The 22,014-nt window shown below is 30.9% G+C and overlaps 2 protein-coding genes across 3 annotated transcripts in view; one reads left to right on the top strand and one right to left on the bottom strand.

Moving 5' to 3' along the window:
- Window positions 1-22,014, bottom strand: part of LOC106678967 (nuclear pore complex protein Nup214) — a gene marked incomplete in the record, with an annotated part of 48,661 nt that overhangs the window by 1,862 nt on the left and 24,785 nt on the right. The window contains 4 exon segments of the mRNA XM_067045530.1: window positions 2,717-2,809; window positions 3,861-3,974; window positions 5,082-5,176; window positions 5,348-8,662. Of these exon segments, the coding sequence (XP_066901631.1) occupies window positions 2,717-2,809; window positions 3,861-3,974; window positions 5,082-5,176; window positions 5,348-8,662 (3,617 nt within the window).
- LOC106678968 (protein FAM133-like) lies at window positions 10,617-18,167 on the top strand. Of its 2 annotated transcripts, none has more exons than XM_067045532.1 (3): window positions 10,617-11,592; window positions 13,927-14,155; window positions 17,184-18,167. In XM_067045532.1, the coding sequence occupies exons 2-3, from the start codon at window positions 14,030-14,032 to the stop codon at window positions 18,072-18,074; spliced, it is 1,017 nt and encodes a 338-aa protein (XP_066901633.1). In that variant the 5' UTR covers window positions 10,617-11,592; window positions 13,927-14,029; the 3' UTR covers window positions 18,075-18,167. The 2 variants fall into 2 exon arrangements, with proteins under 2 accessions (XP_066901633.1, XP_066901632.1); XM_067045531.1 differs by having other exon boundaries at window positions 13,905-14,155.

Genomic DNA, 22,014 nt, shown 5'->3' with positions numbered 1-22,014 from the left:
AATATGTATTTTTTAAAAATGAATACAATTATAATTCAATAATTGTAATATATCAGCTCAACATTATAACAATAAAAAAGGTGTGCTGACTTATATAAAGATATTTAAGTGTCTTACCTTAAATATAAATTAAGGTCTCAAAATGAAAAAAAAATTCCTTACGAAAATATGTTCATTAACACTTTGTTAAGAAGAAATTCACTTACAATGATTCTCATTGTTATGAATTAGTTAGGTTATCATACATACATTAAAGTAACATCTGGTCCAATGAATTAATAAAAGAAATTAGGACTATCTTGAGCATTAAGACAGGCTTGGCATCTTTCACAGCAGCAGTAGCCAATGGCACTGAATATTATTTATTTCACACTCTCTAGATCTGAAATCAGTTCTTTTTGTGTGTGTGTGTGTTGGGTGACATTAAATAAAAAGTTAAAGCAAGCCTGTCCAATGACCTTAATTCCTTACAAAGAAGAATGATTAACACTTTCAAACTTGCAAATCAATAATACATATCTGTTCGGCCACTAATCCTGCAGAAGAAAGATGATGAACCCATCTTAATTCTCAAGGAATTACTTTGAACAACATTTAATATGAATTTTAGCTTGGTTCCTCACCTGCTGGAGGTTCTTACCCCTTGCCCTACAGAGTCAGTCACCCAATGTAATCGAGATAGGACATCCTAGGGCGGCCTTAGGTCTTCAGCCATCTGGGACATATTCCATGGTCTTTAGAGGATCTCTGTGGTCGTCCATCCTGATATGATGGCCAAACTACTTTAGCTGACGAGTTTCCAGGAACTCTGTCAGTGGAGCTATCTACAGTTCCTGACAAATCCTTTCATTGCCTGGCGGCTAGGGAGCGCATCCCCTTGGTGGCAGATAGAGGTTCCCTCTTAGGAGGGATGGTCTAAATAAATTGAATAAAGACCCATGGACAAACAGGTACCCAGTGCTCAAGGGAGAGGGGAGGGTCATAGCCTGGCTACCTTCACTCCTGAGAGGACATAAACATTCAGGAGGCCAGTTGTCCCGAGGATATGGGGTATCTACTGGGCTAATCACCTGTAGGAGAGAATCATTGATTCAGAGAAAATTAGCAATAAGCCCTGGAATTGGACTGTCTAGAAGGAGATGACACGGCCTGGATAAGGAAATACATTTAGGAACATGAAACATGAGATGACTCATCAGCATGGAAGTGGAGATCATTGAGATGGGAACACATATTAATTTATTTCTTAAGAACCTAAATAATTCATAACAATGACAATCTTTCTTGTGATAAGACACGAATAACTCTTGACCAAAGCATTAATGGACATACTAGGGATTATGAATTTTTTTAAAATTAGATTTGGAACTACTAGGGATTTTTTTTTCTTTTGAGATCTTTGATTCATATTTTCAGTTAGGACACTTATCCCTGAAACATCCTGTATAATTAACAATTTGACCACGGGGACACCCCTGGAAAACCACTTAAAAGCCCAATGTTATTTCATTTTTTTTTTTTTATATTTTCTTTTCTTTTAATTTTACTTATTTAATATGGCGATGTAATATTTATCCAAATAAAGTTTAAATACCAATTATTTAACCACGACAACTATTTTCATCACCCCCGTGTAACACTGAATCTATAAACTGATTCATCAATGTTTTGCAAAATTTTAACTGAATTACTCAATAAGGACTCTAGAAAGACAATGTGAAATAATACAAAGTAATGTAAAAAATAATTTTAAAATAAAAAAAACCTTTTGAAGATGTAAAAAATGTTATTGGAAGTGTGTATAATAAAATACAACATAATTAAATAAATGTATATACAATTTAAATAAATTTGATGATAAAAAACATTTGAAGGCGTATAAAAACCCTTAAAGGCGATGGAATCCAGAACAATCTAAGATGAAAGAGAGGTGTGGTACTAGAGCCCATTCCACCACTCTAAACACAAGCCAGAAATCGCATGAATAAACAAAAGTTGATAAAATTTATTCTAAACCATTTCTACACAAATTCCCAACCTTTCTCCAGCTTAGTACTTGATCAAACAAACTATTTTATAAATATAGCTATATAAAAGAAAATACGTTTGCGCACACATAGGTGAGAGTGATGAATGGAATTTGTTAATATTAAAAAATAATAATATTTGTCAATACTAATTTTCAACTTCCTTCAAACTACAGACCAAAACGGTTGAGTCATTTTCAAAATATAAGTATGCTGAGTACTCAGAAATAAATGAAAAGAGTGAATGGAATCAATTAGGTACCAGCCTGCATGACCCTGAAAATTTCCTCAAAATCAAATAAATAGGTCGATCAATTATACCAGAACAGAAATTCGAAATAACAGATACAGAACCATCTTAGTTCCTTGATATCTACAACAAAAAATGTACTCGTAACTAAGGGAGAACAGTAGGGTAAAAACAGTATTACAAAACTTATGGAATGGCCCACACATGCAAAGGTAATATAACTATGCAACTAAAAAAAATAAATATTAAAAGATCGTTGATTAATATTATTATGAATGTATTCGTGCATTAATATTATAATGCAAAGAAGTATCTGAGGATATATTAATAAATGAAAAGAATATATTGAATTTAAAACTAAAGAATATTCTCTATATTTAGACCATTTAATAAAATATACTCCAAAGGCCCTACTATAAAAAAAGTCTAAATACTGTACCTGGGGCACCAAATGTTGGAGATCCACCAAATGTGGGAGAAGCGCCAAATGTTGACTGTCCACCAAAAACAGGAGCAGCAGTGCCAAAAGGTCCTTTCATGAAACAATCACAGATGAAATGTAAAATTTACTAGGTAAAGATATATTAACAATAATAAAATATTAAGTCCCTCAACTAAGGCAGATTATTAAGAATAGTGAATGGTTTAGAATCAAGAAATAATTTTTTTTTAATCATTTCGGAAGCTGGAATATTTTCTGAAAATATTAAGACCAGACATACAACTTTTCTGGAAGAGATTCAAATTTGCTTTGTAAATTACAGTGTCTCAATGATTTTCATACTAAATAATATATATTATATATAAATAATACATCAGTCAGTATAATTTTATATATTAAAGGGCCAATGGGTAATAAATTTAATAAGTGGTTTACTAACTTATTTTAATCATAAGAGTTTTAAAAAATGTATAGCTAAGGCTTGGGCTACCTTCTGCCCCTTTTAGGACTTCTGAAAATATCCTTTTTTTTTGTATTTCACATCACATTTTTAAAAATTATCAATTTTATTTGATTATATTTTTTTGGAAATTTGCTTTGAATGATTTTATTTAGAATCAAAGTGTATGATTGTACGATATTTTTGCATTTATCATAATAAACAAATAAAAATTGGAAAATATTGGGATAGGCTGGTAATTTAAAACTATTTAGAGTGAATTTCAGAGTCTCCTATGGTTTATAAAAGTGAAGAATAACAACACTTTTTGCACAATGATTTCAGAAGAAAATAATAGGAATAAAGCAGAATATAGGAATAAAGAAAAACAATGAGCACGAAATTGGTTTTTTTTTCAAAATAAACAGGCCCAAAAATGTACTTTTTAAAAATTATAAACAAAGCTGATTTGCATATAACTTTGTCTTTATGAAAATGTTTTTTTTTTTGTTTTGGCTGAAAAAAAATAAGATTAAAGTTATGTCAGAGGAAAATTATTTTTAAAAACTTACAATATCAATACTTCTGAAGATATAAATTCTAGAAGATAGAAAGTCTGGTTTGATGCTCAAAACAGTTACACGGGTTTTAAAATAAAATAATACTGTTACAAAAATCCACATAATATTATCATTTGCTTACTTTGAGCTGACTGAAAAGAAGGTGGGGATCCAAATGTTGGCTGGCTGGCTGGTTGACCAGTTCCACTAAAGGGACTGGCGTTAGCTGCAGCACCAAATATATTTCCGGTTCCACCTGAGCAAATTTAAGTTTAAACCAACTTGAAAGAGAAAATGTGAAGTGTATTAACAAATAATTGTTTGCATTTTACATAAATAATAGGTTTAAATCCAAATGAATGGAATGAAACAATTGAATATAGAAATGTGTATAAATAGAACTAGATTGATGTTTGTTAAAGAATAAGGTGTTCATAATGTTTTGAATATAAATTTATTTCCTCATAGTGAAATCTGTAAAAAAATTGTAAACTAGTATAGGTAAATATAGTATGCAGTGTTATTATAGTTCTGGAGAGAAAACTATTAAGGGTAGGCTGTGCCTTCTATTTGGCAAGTTATCATGCAACAATGCTGAACTGTAAGCATAAATTGCCATGTATTTTTAAATTGGATTATTATCCAATCAGTGAAAAACATAACTTTATAATATCACAATTAACTGTTCCTAAAGAGAACATAACATAACTCATTCTAATAATATATATTATAACCATGGTTGGAAAATTTTTAAAACATTAATGACTAATATTAACATGACTATATCCAGGTGTCTACCAGGGAGGTGTACATGTGGTAAATAATATAGAAAAAGGTCTGACTGACTTTGACTTCTGTTAAAACAGCCCTAATGAAGCCCTGCAACATGGGGCGAAACGTTGGCTCAATTAAAATAGTTATCACTATTTGAGTTGTTTTTTTTACCACACCTGGACCATATTCCATTTATTAATAATGCACATGGTCAATCAGCGATCTTCCAGAATTGAATTTCCCTCAAAATTAAACTAAAAAGGAAATTTAAATATCCTAATCTTACCAAAATTAAATACAGCAAATAATTATTGTATTGGACTTTGCAGTCAAAGGTATAAGGTGGACAAATCACATATTTTAGATTTGGCAACAAAGTAACCAGTCACCCCACAATGATCCTCAGAGCTCAACAATATCATCCGTTAATTTTCCAATATTTTTATTGGCCCCTACGATGATTTCAATTTTGAAATTAACTAATATAATAAGTAATTCATTTTAAAATAAAGCATTTTGTAATAATTTAAAGTTTTTTTAATAGAAATAATTTTAACAATAAATAAAAAAATAAATGTTTAGAAATTACTTGATTGAAATATATTTCCTTGAGCTGATGGGCTTCCAAAACTAGGCGTACCTCCAAATAAGGACCCACCACTTGTACCAAAATTTCCAGCAGACCTAATTAACATACACATTCAATACCCAGCATCATTAATTATTACAAGTAATAATTAATACAATTTAAAAGTTCTAAAAGATAAAAGAATAAAGTAAACAGAGCAATAAAAACATGAATAACAAAATTATTGACACTTCAAAAAATCTACTAATTATAAAAAATAAACTTACGTAGGAGTTTGTCCAAATACACTGCTTGTAGTTTGGCCAAAAGGAGATGACTTCTGTTGAAAACCATTTCCTCCAAAAATTGAACTTGTAGATGTTGTAGTTGTTGTTCCAAAAACATTGGAAGTTGAACCAAAAACACTTGTGGTCGTTGATGTAGGGCTACATATTGGTTTACCAAAAAATGAATTTGTAGTAGAAGGAGTGCCAAAGCTGGAGCTGCCACCAAAAATTGAAGCAGCTGACTGATTTCCAAAGGAGGAGCTCGTTGTAGTAGGAGATCCAAAGAAAGATGTGGATGAAAGAGCAGCTGCTGCTCCAAAAATTGAACTCCCCTGATTACTTTGGGAACCAAAACCCGATGAAGATGTAGTGGTGTTAGCAGTACCAAAAACAGATGAAGTTGTTGTAGCATTAGGTGACCCAAAAATAGAGGAACTAGTTGTACTAGGAGTTCCAAAAACTGAAGAAGAAGAAGTAGTACTAGGGGTTCCAAAAACTGAAGAAGTAGAAGTGGTACTAGGAGTACCAAAAACAGAAGAAGTAGTAGTTGTACTAGAAGTTCCAAAAACCGAAGAAGTAGAAGTGGTACTAGGAGTACCAAAAACAGAAGAAGTAGTAGTTGTACTAGAAGTTCCAAAAACCGAAGAAGTAGAAGTGGTACTAGGAGTTCCAAAAATTGACGAAGTAGTAGTAGTATTTGAAGCTCCAAACATTGAAGGAGCTGAGGCACTTGTACCAAAAATTGATGAAGTAGTTGTAGTGTTTGCGGCTCCAAAAACTGATGATGTAGTAGTTGTGGTCCCAAAAAGAGATGATGTTGAAGTAGGGTTTGCTACAGCGCCAAAAAAGGAAGAACTAGTGGTAGATCCAGCTCCTCCAAAAACTGATGATGCAGTTGTAGTAGTATTTGTCCCTCCAAACACTGATGAGGTAGATGTGGTATTTGACCCTCCAAACACTGATGATGCAGTTGTGGTATTTGACCCTCCGAATACTGATGTTGCAGATGTGGTATTTGATCCTCCAAAAACAGAATTATTACCAAAAAATGAAGCTGAAGTAGTAGCTGTTCCGAAAATTGATGTAGTTGTTTTAGGTGTACTTCCAAATTCTGAAGGTGTAATTTTTTCTTCCCTAAATATAGATACTGAGGTAGTGGCAGGAGTTATTGAGAAAACTGAAGCTGTAGTAACAGCTGTTGTATTATTACTTCCATTACCCATTAAGGGGGATGTGGAGGATGTAGTATGGAAAACTGAGGAGGCAGAAGTAGAGTAACCAAACACGGATGTAGCTGGAGTTGCTACTGTTGTATTAGAAGTACTAAATGTGGGTAATGAACTTGAATTAGCAGGTAAACTTACAAAACTTAGAGTAGAAGACGACTCAGCAGCAGTAATTACTGAATCGGAGGTAGCTGTGGCAGAAGAAACAGATGAAGTTGTAGGAGGTGCTGTAGATCCAAAGACAGAAGAAGTAGTGACAGCAGCTGCAGCAGCACCAAAAACATTAGTATTAGTTGTTGCCAATGTTGAGTTGAAAACACGTGAAGTTGGAGCTGATGAAGCAAATACTGGAGTGCCACTTAAAGTTGATTGAGATGAAACCACAGGGGTTTTCAATGAACCAAAAACTGAAGTTCCACCAAATATAGAAGCAGAAGTGGTAGATGATGAAGTAGTAAGGGTACCAGAACTGATTAATGAAGAAACACCAGTCCAAGTAGGTACACTTGACTTATGAGAAACTACTTCTGTGGTAACACTTGTAGGATTAGTTTCAGGAGCACTTTGAGATTGTGAACTAACTGTAAGTTGATTTGAGGTCATGACATAATTAGGAACTGGAACAGAAAACAAATTTGCTGAAAGGGGAGTACTTTTGGGTTTTGACTGAACTGAAACAACAGGAGAAACTGATGTTGTTCCAGTAGGAACTGAACTAGAACTCGGGGCCCCTAAAGTAAAGTTTGCTCCAATATTGCTGTTAGCTGGTATTGGTGTAATAGTCAGTGAGCTATTAATAGCACTGAATTGATTTGCAATAGAAGCTGAAAGTGGTAAATTTATCTGAAATGAAGATGTGGTTGCAACTGGAGGTACATTAGAATTAGAAGTACTGATACTAGAAACTACTGAAGTCACTGTTGTGGTAGTAACCCCAAAAGTAGTTGAGGAGCTAGCCGATCTTACATTGGATGGATTGTAAATTGCAGAAACTGTAGTTACAAGAGGTTCGTGTAATTCCTTTTCCTCTGATTCAGAACTGGTGAGAGAGCTTTTCTGATGAGCAGAAAAAGAGAGAGGATTTGTAGCCAGAGGATTTGATTGGGAAAATATTGACTTTGCTGATGATGAGGGTTGACTTCCGCTCAAATTAAAAGAAAAGGAACTTACATTAGGGGCAGAACTTGTCACTGATCCACCTGTACTTAAAGAACCAGAGAAAATAGACTTAGAACTTGTTAATGTGGTTTTTACACTGGTAGAAATATTTGATGGAGAGGCATATATCTGACTAAATACAGGAGTTTGTGCACCCCAAGATGTAGAAATGGCATTTTCCTTTCCCCAAGATTGATCTTCTGATGGAACCCCTTTGAAGAATGCTGGAGTTGGGATTGGATCTTTTGTTACAGGACTAGGCACAGTAGACAAAGTGTTGAGTTGAGAGCTGGAACCTGCTTTCGTTAAATCTACTGAAATATTGGCAGTGTTCTCAATTCCATTAATTTTATTTCCATCTACCACTTTTGTAATAGAAGTTGCTAAATTATTTTTCATAAACGGATCTAATGAAGAAGGAGAATAATTAGATTTTGATGTTTTTAGTACTTCACTCAGAACCTGAGGAGCTACAGAGTTTTTATTTTCTGCAGGATGATTTTGTTCAGTTTCTTCAACAACAGTTGCATTAGTCTCGCTGGTATCTAAATGTGCATTACCCATATTGCTTGTAAGGGTAAACAAACTTTTACGAGGTATTGAACTAATAGCTTTTTTAGGTGTAGCATGTAAATATGGTGTGCTTTGCTTATTTGGAGAAATTGCTCTATAAAATGTCTCATCTTTAGAAATATCACCATTTACAATAATTGCACTCTTTTTAGAAACTTTTGTAGTAATAACCTTATGATTTTTATGCCACTGATGTAAAGCACTAACTTTATCCTCATTCAAATTTTTTTTAGCCATTCTCTTTGATAACATGATGTAGTTCATTGAAGCATCCCGAATAGATTTATCTTGAGGTAAATCAGAATCAGAAATGCGAGTATCAAGTAATCTTTCAGCAAGTGTAGACAATTCCAAATCACTGAAAAGAAAAAAAAAATAACCTAGACAATTTTTAATAACAAATAAATGATACAAAAATTAATTATTTAATGTTTAATAAAAATAAAATCACATTTGGATCCAGGAAGATTTAAAGAATGCAAACTATGTTATTTATACTTAGGATAATTAACATCTAATTCAGATATAAAAATATTATATTGTTCTCCTCGATTTCTAAATAAGGATTATATATCCTATTTCTTTCCAAGGATTATGAGGAATGAATATGATACAGTTAATAAACTGTTAATGAGACAGTTAATAAAATCCAAATAAACAACAAATTTCAAAAAACCTCAATTTTTTTAGTTTATAATATTTCCCTTTATGGACTTCATACAGCATTAATAAAAATAACAATATTTGATCTAGGCGTATTCTCTAAAGTTTCCAACACTTTTCTCCATGAGATTTAGCACTTATCAAAAGTTAACCAGAAAACTGTTATTATAAAAGTTGTAAAGACCCAAAAGGTTTCAAATGGCTAAACTTAATAGAATTAATTGCGGGGAATGTCAAATACGGCCATTCACACTGTAAAATCCCCTCATAAGGGATCCTCTCCCCACCCTTATCTGTTTTACTTGCAGTTATCACCAATCCAGATGACAGCATGTTCAATAATAAATCTAGAGAGGGAACAATATTTTAGCATAAGTAAAAAAAAGGCTGAAATCAGACAAGTGTGATACAAGCTATAAACCATTTCGAAATCTAGAGGGTTCTTGTGATAAAAAATTAATTTTTCAGATAAAATTAAAGGAACTACCTAGGGAAGGCGGTAAAAGTAGGATAAGTCAGGATTTCAAAATATTCTACAGTGTGTAAATAAAACAGTAAACTATTATCATTTTTTTTTTTTTAATGAAAAAAAACAAAGTTTCAAGTACAAATTATTTTGGTACTAATTGTCTATGTTAGGATTTATACACCAGACATTTCTAAGACTTTGTTTCTAATGTTCTTTCAACTTTTCACTCCACAAATTATAATCACACACTAAACCAATAATAACAGTTGTGAAATACAGAGATCAAGGATTATCTCTTACAACCCCAGAAAAGCTAGCTTACATATTATGTCTATAAAGATTGCATTATTTTTAACTATATCATGAGGTCCTCCTCATTAGTGATCATAAAAACATATTTATTGGGTCAGATTTAACTTTTTACATATTTTCATTAGTTATAGGTAGGCATGGAACAACATGCGACTATGTGAGCAAAATTAGAGTACAAGTATGCAATATTCCTGCACGAATACCTTAATCACAGATACTGATTTCAGATTATTGATATCTATTTCAATCATAAGTTTCTTGAATGAATAACAAAGACAGTTTTGATCTGGCATATTGTAATTTCTCCCAGGCACAGAAAGGATTTAGAAACTGCAATCCTATGCAAAAGTTATATAATACCATAGCAATATAAGGGATTATTAAAAATTATTACTATTATAGATGTTCATTTTTATTCGCTTACTTAAGCTTAAGATATAAAAAAGCTTAAGACATAAATAAACCACAAAAGAGAACATAGCCAAGGAATTGTGTTTTAAATAAGAATTAGGAATATATATTAGACTTTTATTATTTACAAAACTGGTGAAACTATTAGTGAAAAATTCACAAACTAATCAAAATATAATAATATTAAAAAATTTGTTCAATGGGTCTACAAAAATAATTTTTTTAATCAATGTTTTAAAATAATATAGTAACAATTCATAATGTATTAGGAGATAAAATAAAATAAAAAATACTCACTGCAAAAGCATAATATAAATAAATATAAAAATTATTGAACTCAGATAATTAAAATGCTGGTCAACAAATAAAAAAAGTTAAATTAAATGCCAAGTTGCAACAAAAATATTTCTCAAAACACTAACAACATATGGAAATGATATCTGAAACAAACCATCTGAGCTATATCTAAAAATTTATTTTTAAAAAATCACAAAGTAGTTTTATAAAACACAAAAATTGAATCAATGATATTAAATTATAGAAATAAGTACGAAACAAATGAATACCAATCAGGATGATGAGATATGATAAATAATTAATATAGATGAGAAATAAACTTAATAAATAGCTACATTTTACAACCTTCTCGAAGCTTCTCATTTGAACAGTCAAAAACAAAAAGAGACCCCAGAAGAGTAAACAAATTATCATTCCTTCCCTGGTATATAAGCTTACAAATTTGATTAAAGTTGACATTTACAGTTGAAAAACTTTTACCAATTTCATTCTTACTCACATTTTTTGGATAATATTAGCAATAGCTAATAACAACTGAAATAAACAGTCATGTCACAAACAAAATGTACACAAAAGAAACGAATAAATTATTATGAACATAATAACGAGAGATGATTGATTAATATATTAAAATTGAGGACAGGATATGGGTTATAAAAAATAACACATCAAATTTGTTTTAAACTAACAGAAGTTAGATCATTTTTGAAAAAAGGTTGGCATAAGATTACTTTTAAGAACAAGGCATGAAAAAATACTTCACAAATAAGAACCTGAATTTCTGTTCAATCTGATCAAGGTTTTTAGCATGTTTCTAAAGGGAAAATTATTATAAGCTTGAATAATGTCCTTACTAATCACATGAATTTATTTCACTATAATTATAGTGAATTAACTTATTTACAATTATTAAAACAAACCTAAGTATAAAAGAAAAACAGCAAGGAATTACGATGAATTAATGTCAGGAGGAAAAGCCACCAAAAAAAAAACAGGATAATTAAAATTATATCAGTATATTATAAAAATAAAACCAGGCAACATTGATTTCCATGAAAATATCCTTCTAGAGTGCTATAAAAAAGTCTAGTTAATAAAGTTAGAAGAGGACAGTAATAGAGACCTTAATCCTAATGGTAAAATTATCTTTTTTAACCAATATTTATTATTCTATAATAACCTTATAGCCATTACCTATCAATCAGAGAAATCCAGCAACACATTATTTCTCTTCGATAGAAAGATTTTATCATTAGGGCCCTAGGACTTGCATTTAAATGCTTTCTGGCTTCATGACTTGACTAGCAAACTTGGTTTAATTTTGTCACTGTCATCACCGAAAAGTACATATATCTCTAATAATTAATCTTTTATGAGATTAGATAATATAAGTTTGAGGAAGATTCCAATAATATTAAATATCCACATAAACTTTATAGTGCATGAAACTAATAAATATTTTTTTTATTATACTTTACTTAATTCATACACACACTCAACAGTAAAACAAAAAGAAACCAACACAATATATTTGACTTTATTTATAGATAAGGTAATTTGATTAGTACAAAGTAGGCTTGAACTAAGTTCATTGAAATTATCTCTTCAGGACTGTAGGGAATTATGCGGGAGGTGCCTCAGGGCAGACCCTTGTCGCCTTCGCTGTGCAACCTAGCCATTGATTAGTTTGCTAATAAGTTTGGGTACGACCTGAAAAGTGACCAAGAGAGTGTGGTCCTCACAAGGTTCTAGGATGATCAGGCTGTAACGCCGCGTGACAGGGGTTCTGCGGAAAGAATAATAAATAGAGTCCAGAGGCTGCTCGCGGAGATTGGTCTGACAAAAAATGCAAAGAAAAGTGTGGATATCGTAATAGACAAAGGAGAGCTGCGGTCAACAAAGCTCTCCATACGGAGAATATGGAGGTCATCCAAACGGCAAAAGCCGAAAACACCATCAAATAACTTGGATTTATATTCTCAGGAGAGCTAGTATTTGGAGAAGAGGTGGTGACAAATATAACTAATAACCTCGATAAATTGGTGAGCTCATTCCTGCTCAAGCCCGAACAAAAGATCAACATTGTCAACCAATACTGGTTCCCGGGCCTTGTTTACCCTCTCCAGACTGCTCCCCTTACAAAGATACGTCCTGCAATATTGTAGGGCATTGATACCAATATCCGCAGGAGTATCAAGGCCATCATCGGGCTGCCCGCTAACACCTTATCGGCGATGCTGTAAGCACCCATGAGGTATCAAGGACTGGGTCTGATCCACTGTCAATAGGAAGCTCCACTGCAGCATTGGTCCATTGCCCAGCGACTGTCGTTTTTTTTACTTATGTATCCAATCTAGTATTTCTTTTAACCAATTTTTCATTATATTTTCCTTTAAATCTATGTATTAGTTTTGTTTTGGCAAAATGAATTTATTTGTTTGTTTTACTGTAAACTGATCTACTGCTATGACTAGTATTTCTCTGCTTTGATTTCACATCGCTGTCTAATGGTGAATTTGTTTAGCGGGTCACTGGGGAGGATCTGAGAGAGGGAATTCGGGAGAGTGAATTTGTTGATAAAATGAAACAAAAATTGTGAAATAAGACAAGAAAGGGAAAGAAAAAAAAGAATAAATTGAAATATTTGTATTTAGTGTGTAGAATTGATTGTAAAGGAAAACTGAGAAAAAAGAAAAAAAAAAAGTTTTCTTTCTACTTATATACTATATCAAGTTAAAATATGTAATTTATATATGTCCGATCACGGATTGATTAGTATGCTGTGTAATGTAGCAACCCGATGTATTTGGGCAACATGAATGAATAAAGAATTTTTCTCTCTCTCTCATTTCAATGTCTTGAAACTGCTTTACCAAACCCAAACTTTTAACATCTTTGATATTTTAACCAAGTGTTTTATTGTCACTACTTCACATTTTTTGTTTATTTTGGTCAAGGATAAAGGTTCTTTTGAGTAAAGCTGTAGTTGATAGAAGGCTACAATGTACGATACACCTTAGCAACACTTGGAAGTTGCTAAGTTCACACAATTCATGACATACTTCAGCGATTCCAGAGGATAAGTAGTGACAAGCTGAGGGTTGGTTGTGGTTGGCCGAGAACCACAACTCAATCTGCTGATCGATTTACAAGCTCTCAGTATATCAAAATCACCATTACACAGTACCTGAGGTAGATTTTCATTCCTTAAAATTTATTTATAGAATATTATTAATAGAAGTGATTTGTTTTATTTAAAGTAGACTTTGTTTAAATAACATATAAAGAAACTAATTCTTACAAAAAAAAAAAATCATATTTGATGGAATAATGGAGGAAAACCTGGATGTCTGGATTTTTTTTTTGCTAGTGAGTGTATATAAAAAAAAAACTAAATTCTAAATTAAAATTCTACTATTTAAATTTATGATTCCATTTCTTATTAAAGAACAGGAAATGCCTCCTCCTAGCAAAGGAAATCAAATAAAAAAACGTGTACAAGACTACCTGGATGAAAGGGATGATGAGCTTAGACAAAAATCTTTGAATACCTACTTCAAATTAGAAAGGTGTATGCAAACAAAAAGAGAAAAGAGTAAAATTTGTTTAAATAAGGTAGTGAATTCAAAATGTTTAAATCTAAAGAGGAATATAACAATCAGGAGATTGAACAGATTGAGAAGAGATCCTTTTAAAAAGGTAAATAATTATCATTTAAGATGGTCAGTCAATTGATTTTTAATCAATCTTTATAGAATTAAAATAGACGTTAAATATATAGAAGGATTCATCAATTAATGATCACTGATTAGTCAAGTAAAAATGTCTTCTTTCCCAACATGAACCTTTATTACACTTTGTTTTTATAAATACTGCAAATAAACCTAAATATAAAACTGATACCGAGTACTTCCTCATTTTTCAAAACATCTAATTCCTCAGCCTCCTCTTCGAATGCATTCGGAATGCAGAAAAAGAGGTCACCTCAACTCATCCCCTGATATCAAACCCACGTACCTATGGGGCTTGGAAGAAAAAAAAAAACTATCAAACTTTCTTTTATACTACCTATAAGGTAATAGAACATAGTTTTATCCTAAATTAAAAATAAAATTTGAAATTGAAATACGGACTGAAGTTTCCATTATTTTTTCAATATTTTCAACAGTATTTTCTTCAGTGTTTCAAAACCTTTTCTTCCCTATCTTCATGAACTTCTAATTATTACTAAATATATTGCAGATATAAATAATAATATATTGCAGAATCAGAAGTAATTACCTTACCATATTGATATATTTCACAATTTTAAAGTTGACTTAACTGACTAAACTTGGAATTTCAAATCATTTTGTAGTTCAAAATCATAACGGAAATTGTTCACTTATTATCACACATTTTACGAACATGAGGATACAAATAATAAGGGAGGACACAATCCATGAGTGGAGGAATAGGCTAGCAAATAAAAAAATCTATAAGCAAAGTAGCCAAAAAGAGATCATCTAAAGTCTTGTTTTATATTTAATTATGTCAACTAAATTTAGTTCTAATTAAATTGATTTCATTCAATTTCTCCTGAATATTCCCCTGATTCTATTATAGAATGGTCTCTCAAAAGAAAACTAAAACAGTTGATTAAATGCTTTGTATGTTTTATCCTTGAGATACTGAGGGACACCCGTCTTCCGATTTTATGAAGAGTCGAAGTTAGTGTGGCTTTATCCCTCCTTACGCTGTAAGATTTTCTGACATTCTTCCTCTAACCAGGCTAATCCTGCCATTCATCATATATCTACAAACTTCTTTGTTTCAAATTCTTATATCATTCATTCTCAGCCTTGATTTATATACACTAGCTAATTCAACAACTGAACTGCAGCCTTTGACAGATGTATTTCCTTGCCTGACTCTCATCCTACTGAAATTCCATTCCTTCATACATTTGTCATTACAAACAGACAAGTAACTAGAAATGTTTACATACATTACACATTTAATTAAAATATTACATTAAAATACTAAAATGTAATGAGGCAATGAATATTTGTTTATTTAAAGAGTTATTCATACAACTTATATTTTAATATCTAAATAATATTTATGCATTAATAGCCGATCTAAGCTATTTGCAATTCCATCATTTTAAGAAATAAAATTCATAAGCAATGAATGATGTATATGACATTTCTTTTTTTTTTTTATCCCAAGCTGTAGTATATAGATATAAATATATTTTTTTTCTAGTTTGTTAATGATTTATTACTATATTTTATATATATTTTTTTTCAGTTTACTAATATTAACCATTATCTCATGCTTTATTATTTTTTTTATTTTCTTATTATTAGCCTAATGCTCTAAAGTCCACTTTTCATTTAAGTAATGAACCAAAAAAAAGTCTTATATCTAAAAAAACAATAAAAGTGAATAAATTAGTATATAGGGAGATGGTCAGGGTTGCGGTCAAAAGAGAAATAAAAATAGTTTACAACTATTTTTATTTCTCTTTTGACCGCAACCCTGACCATCTCCCTATATATCAATTTTTACGGTCAACTATACATACATATATAGTGAATAAATTAGATATAGAATTCCCATTCCATTTTAAATACTGTTTTACCGAGAATCACAATTTACTTTATATATATTTTAAAGTCATTTTTTAAAATACAACAATGGGAAGAATACCTGATAATTTTGTTCCCTAGTGTACTTTGGATCATTAGAATCTTGAACTTCTATAAGCTAGATAATATGTATTAGAAACAACTTCTTTCCACAGAACTTTAAATTGTTTAATTTCATTACAAAAATAAATAAGATTGCATAAAAGTATAACCTAATTTTTATTTGTATGCAAATGTTTAAGAAGATAAGATATGAAATTTATATCTTTAAATTCACAAACTATTGAAAAGTAAATATGAAATGTGAATATAAGTAAATATTTGCTAAAAATTTGATGAACTAAACCATTTATCGTTACAGCTATAAAAGTTTACTTAAAATCACAGTCATACATCACCTCTAGTCAATCCCCTTAAGTTTACTGAGATTGGCAATTTCATGATAATATTTTGCTATAAAAATAAATATTTATTGGAATCCAATCACAAATTTTCAACCATATCCAATTCGTTTTTAAAATTTAATCTGGAATTCAAAATGATATTGATCTTTGGAAATAATTTTTTAGTTCTCAACGGTAAATCAGTTTTTATTCACTTTCAAAACTGATTTCAGCTTGCTCTTCATTCATGCTGATTCATTTATACAAATGAACATTGATAAATGGTACAAGATCTTTTTTTAATCAGAAGTAGATCATGGTATGTTTTTCTATGTAAAACATTCTCAACATTCCAGATTTGGTTTAAAATTCAAAACTAGTCAAACAAATTACACGCCAATAAGCAGTGATTCATAAATACAAAACACAACCATCGACTAGTAAAAAAAAACTAACAACAGAACCAAAAGTTGCTACTTTTTGAACTAAAATTTATATCAAACAATAGCACCTGAAAAAGACTCTCTCACTAGTACTCTCCAAACTTTGTCTTAACTTAGTTCCATCTCATAAATAACAGTTCCAATCAGAAAACTGAAAGGTGATCTGAGGTACACTATGACCAAGGAACAACAGTCTCCTCTAAATATAACTGAATATATAAAAATATAGACAAATATAACTCTTAATCATAACTTTTATTTGTTTAAGGGTAAACCTCATTTAAAACATAAAGCGACCCAAATACGAGTAACAACTTGGGATATTTCAAGTCCAACAGAAGATCTTCCCAATGAAAGAGAACAAGAAGAAAGAAATAAGTGGCGATTCAAATTTGTTACCAATGATTCCGAACAAGAACAAATACATATCAATGAAACAAATGAAACAAAACATCTCAAAAAAGAAGGAAGAAAAAGATTTTCAGAAAAAGTTAAAATGAAATTGAAGGAAAAAATTGAAAAAAAACCAACTCATTATCGTAAAAGTATTAACAATGTTAAAAAAAAGCTATCAAATTACGTAAAACAAAAGACTCACAGAAAACGTAATACCAAGTCTCCTAAAAATGCTAAATCAAAATCAACACAAAAAAAATATAACAAGAGGGAATCTTCCATAGATATTAAACCAGAGAGACTTGAAAGAAATATGTCCCAAGAAAAATCTGAAATAAAAATTCGACCATTCTTTAGCAAACAGCAAGAAAAATCTTCAAATAATGTAAAATTAAACTATCTGGAAAGAATAAAGAAAATTTTTTCATTCAATCATCAAAAAGAAAGAAATAAAGGAAAGAAACTAAAAAAAGAAAGATCAAAATCAACAAAACATTTACATTCAGAAAAAAAGAAAACCCTTCCTAAATCAAAGTCTAAAATGAAACCACTAGAAAAATTTCAAAACTTATTTTTTATGCAGCATGGTAAAGAAAGCAAAGAAAATAATAAAAAAAAACATGTTGAATTGAAATCTGCTGAAAAAATAAAAGCAAAGAAGGAGAAAACTAAGTCTTTTAAAGATTCTCGTGTCGTACAATATTTTACAACAAAAAATGTTTGTAAACCTGTTTTCATCCAAACATGTAAAAGAAATAAATAAAGGGGGGAAAAAGAGATTAAATTTGGAAATAAAATACTTCAGTATAAAAAAAAAAAAAACAAGACTTACAAATATACATAATGTGTGGATAAAATATATGTGCAAAAAAAAATTTTTATGATTTTATAATAATGATATGTCAACTTAAACTGTAATACCTCATAAATCAACAATATGATTATAAAACTTTAAAAACCATGTAAAATCAAAGTATCATTCAAGAGACATCCTAATTCAAACATAATCATATGGAGGATCTATTTAATGTTTTATGACCGGGAGAATTCTTTCAAGATATCTCTAAACTCAGGCATTAATTTTTATTGTTTTAAGATGATAGTAAGTTTCCTTGGACTTACAAGGTATCACAACTTAAGCAACGATATATTACTTGATTAGGGTTTATTTAAATTTTATTATATTATAGACCAGCTCTCCTTTGCTGTTTCACCCATGTTACATTTTGTTATACAAGTGTGTTTGATACACAAGATAAATACATGGCCATGTGTTTCTGGTTAACTAAATAACAACAGAAATTTATGTGGTAAAACAAAAGGACCAAGCACTAAAAAAAATTGACTTGATAGAAAGTTTCTTCAGTTCAGTTTGATGATTTCATAATAACAAAGTATTCTTTACAATACAGTATTCTTCCAAATTGCCAACAATTTTCCAGATTGATAGACATTTATGATTGTTGCTCTGACTATAATATGCTGTAGCATGATATAATAAAGCCTAAAGCCTTCCTCAATATATGGCCTATCTGACACAATATTTTAATTTCAAATTAGACTGATAGTTTGTGAAATCAGCGTGTCCAAAGAAACAAACTTTTTAGCTTTACATGATATTGGGTTGTAAATTAAGTTCGTAGCATTTTTCAATATTTCAATATAATTCTCTCTGTGTTTATAAAATCATGTTCACTTAGTCAATAATGTTTAAATATTCTGAAAAAGGATTAGTTAAGGTGCTTTTATGTATCAGTTTCAACTGAGATTCCTTATCTTTAAGTGGTATTTTGCTTGCTCAAAATGGAAGAGATCATTTTTGTCATGTAATGATTTTATATTTCCAAAAAGGAAAGTCCGCTGCACGGACGGTTGACAAAATTTGCAGTGTGTATGACAATGATGGCTTAAGAGAAAGCACTGCCTGTAAGTAGTTTGCTCGGTTCACAACCGGAAATTTTGACTTGGAAGACGCAAAGCGCTCCGGTCGTCCTTCAACTGTTGATGATGACCAAATTCAAGCATTGGTCACAGACAACCCTCACACTACGATACGGGATTTCATAGAAATGCTTAACATATCTCATGCAAATGTCTTAAATTGTGTCTCATAATCGCAAAGGCATAGTTTTCCATCACGATAACGCCCGTCCTCACATGTCTTTGTAGACCGGGCAGAAATTATTAGAGTTTGGCTGGAATGTGATCCTCCACCCACCCTATTCATCAGACCTTGCCCCAACAGATTTTCACTTATTCCGGGCCCTTCATAACTCTCTTAATGGGAAACACTTTAATTCGCTCTAGGACTGCATAATGCACATAGAGAAGATCATTGCGCAAAAATCCGAGAAGTTTTAGGAGGGTGAAATTAAAAATAACCCTCAAAGATGGCAACATGTAATAAATCAAAATGGATCATATGTAATTGATTACAAATATTTACAAGAATCTGAAGTTTTTATTGAAATCACCAGTAAAAACCGCTAAGACCTTATTTGACCTCCCAATGATATAGATCAATATTAAGAAGTTTTATAGCTATTTAGTAAAACTGGACCATAGTTGTGTAGCATAATAATATAGCATATAACTTTTGTTATTTCTCAATATTTTTAAATTAAAAAAAAAAAAAAAAAATTAATGATAACTGTAATGCTCGATTTACTCTTTTAGTATAGTACAGACAATTATAGCGAGTAGGTTGGTCAATGTACATGTCAAAATCTCACAAGAGATCATAACATACAAAAAAGGCAATCTTTCCCTGCCGGACCTGCCCTGCTATGACCCCCGGGAAGAGATGGTCCTATATCACTTTTCAAATATTACCTTAAAATGGGAAGATGGGACTTTAAGATAGTTTAATCTAGCAATATTAAACAAGTGTTTGAAATTGAAAAACAGAGTGACCTACCTCGATTTGACAAGGGTGTAAATGACATTTTTGGCTAAAATGAGATTACTGGTGTTTTCACACAAAAAATAAGCTATATCTGTGGCCTGTTAAGAAATAGCCAACCTACTAATATGACAAAGTTCTAACTGAAGGAATTTTTTTTTACTAGTATCTGATAAGTATAACCTTACCTCGCAGCACACATACCAACTATAGAACAAAAAGGGGAGTCAGTGAACATTACCTTAAGGCAATAACTAAAAATGCTGCTCTAGGAAGATACCATAATGCTTTTTTTCCATACAATTGAATCTCTAACTCCTTTTCATCAAATAATATATAAAATTAGAGATACAGTAATTTTTTTTTTTATTAAACTAACTTTAAAAGTTAAATTATAACTATATAAAATAATGAGGATAAAATTGATGAATTTTATGTACAGCGAAAAAAGTTTAAACACAAATTTTAACACTCTTTTTCCTAAAAATTAAGATTAGACCCGTTAGAACCTAATCACAGATGGTTATTTATCTGGTCATTTAAACCAACATAACCAGTAAGATGAGTCATGTTAACAGTAAAATAACAATGCACTAGGGACCCCAACCAGCTTAATAGTTCTTTTGACTGGAATTAGGAAAGATGATACACCTCATAGTAACAGATATTATATAACGATCATTAAAGGATATAGTTGTACAGATTATTCATGATTTCTTTGAGTGTGGCCAAAAAGGGGACAAGAGTATAGTGTTCCCACTACACATTGAGGATTAGTCCAAAAATTATTCCTTAAGTATTTACAATGGGTTTAGGAACAAAATAAACATTTAAACTAAATATTAATTCCATAAATTATTTGAAAAAACAAAACAAGACTAGTGTCTCCTTCACTTTTGGGAGAAAAGTAGTGTAGCCTAATTGACAAATTTTATGGCCATAAAACTCACTTTTTTCATAATTTAGAGATAACGTCTCCATGACAGTCTGTTATTTTTGTTTTTGATATACAAATTAAAAGGTCGTTAAGGGAATTAAACATGATTATCCTCCATAGTCTAGTCCAAATAGGTTATTTACTAGACATAATTCTGACTAAAAGTCCTGATCCATGAGGGAGGAGAGAGGGTTCCAGGAATTTTGAGAAGTAAATGACTGTTTGTTCTTGTTTTGGTTATTTTATTAAATTTAGTAATTTTAATTAGAAAAAAAATTGCACTTATCAAAAATAAAAATGATGAAATTTTCTATATATAAAAAAAAGGTTCTATTTATTTCATCACAATGGTTTAAGAAATAATTGTATTTAAAAATAAAAAAAATTATATAAAAAAAAAAAAATGTATCAGACCAGAGAGGGGCTCAAAGCCACTTACAATGGACCTGGTCTTACACAATGGAGTAATAATAAAATATGACAAATAAATATTTGTTTGTTTGTCTACATTAGTTTAGTTATTCAATAAAAGTGAAGATGCAAAAGAATCAACAGTTCTCAAATTGCCTCTGTTATACAACAGAGCAATATTAAAAGATGACAAAGAATATTAAGTAATAGAAAAAATAAATAAATGTGCAAACAACAATTTGACTACATCTGTTGAGTTACTCAACAAAAATGCAGCTCTAAAAGGATCAAGAGTGCTCCATCCAAAGGAGTGGTTTGTGTTCTCGAGGTCACTGCCACCGGACCACGAATATCTGCCTAACCCTCACTTCATCAAAGAAGTAATATTATAATAGTCAACAGGATAGAAAGTTTTTCTATTCAACTTCTTATTCAGCAGATCATATATATATA

Source organism: Halyomorpha halys, unplaced genomic scaffold (genome assembly GCF_000696795.3).
Source record: "Halyomorpha halys isolate HHAL.00 unplaced genomic scaffold, Hhal_1.1 Scaffold170.1, whole genome shotgun sequence".
NCBI classification, from domain to species: Eukaryota; Metazoa; Arthropoda; class Insecta; order Hemiptera; family Pentatomidae; genus Halyomorpha; species Halyomorpha halys.
Note: the sequence above shows the minus strand (reverse complement) of the source record. Positions and strands in the feature narration are given on the sequence as shown.

Bases quoted from the DNA above. Each gene is read 5' to 3' on its own strand.
- LOC106678968 (XM_067045531.1), top strand. From the start codon at position 13,913: ATGCCTCCTCCTAGCAAAGGAAATCAAATAAAAAAACGTGTACAAGAC. The intron at 14,156-17,183 runs GTAAATAATTAT...TATTTGTTTAAG, and splicing joins GAAGAGATCCTTTTAAAAAG to GGTAAACCTCATTTAAAACA.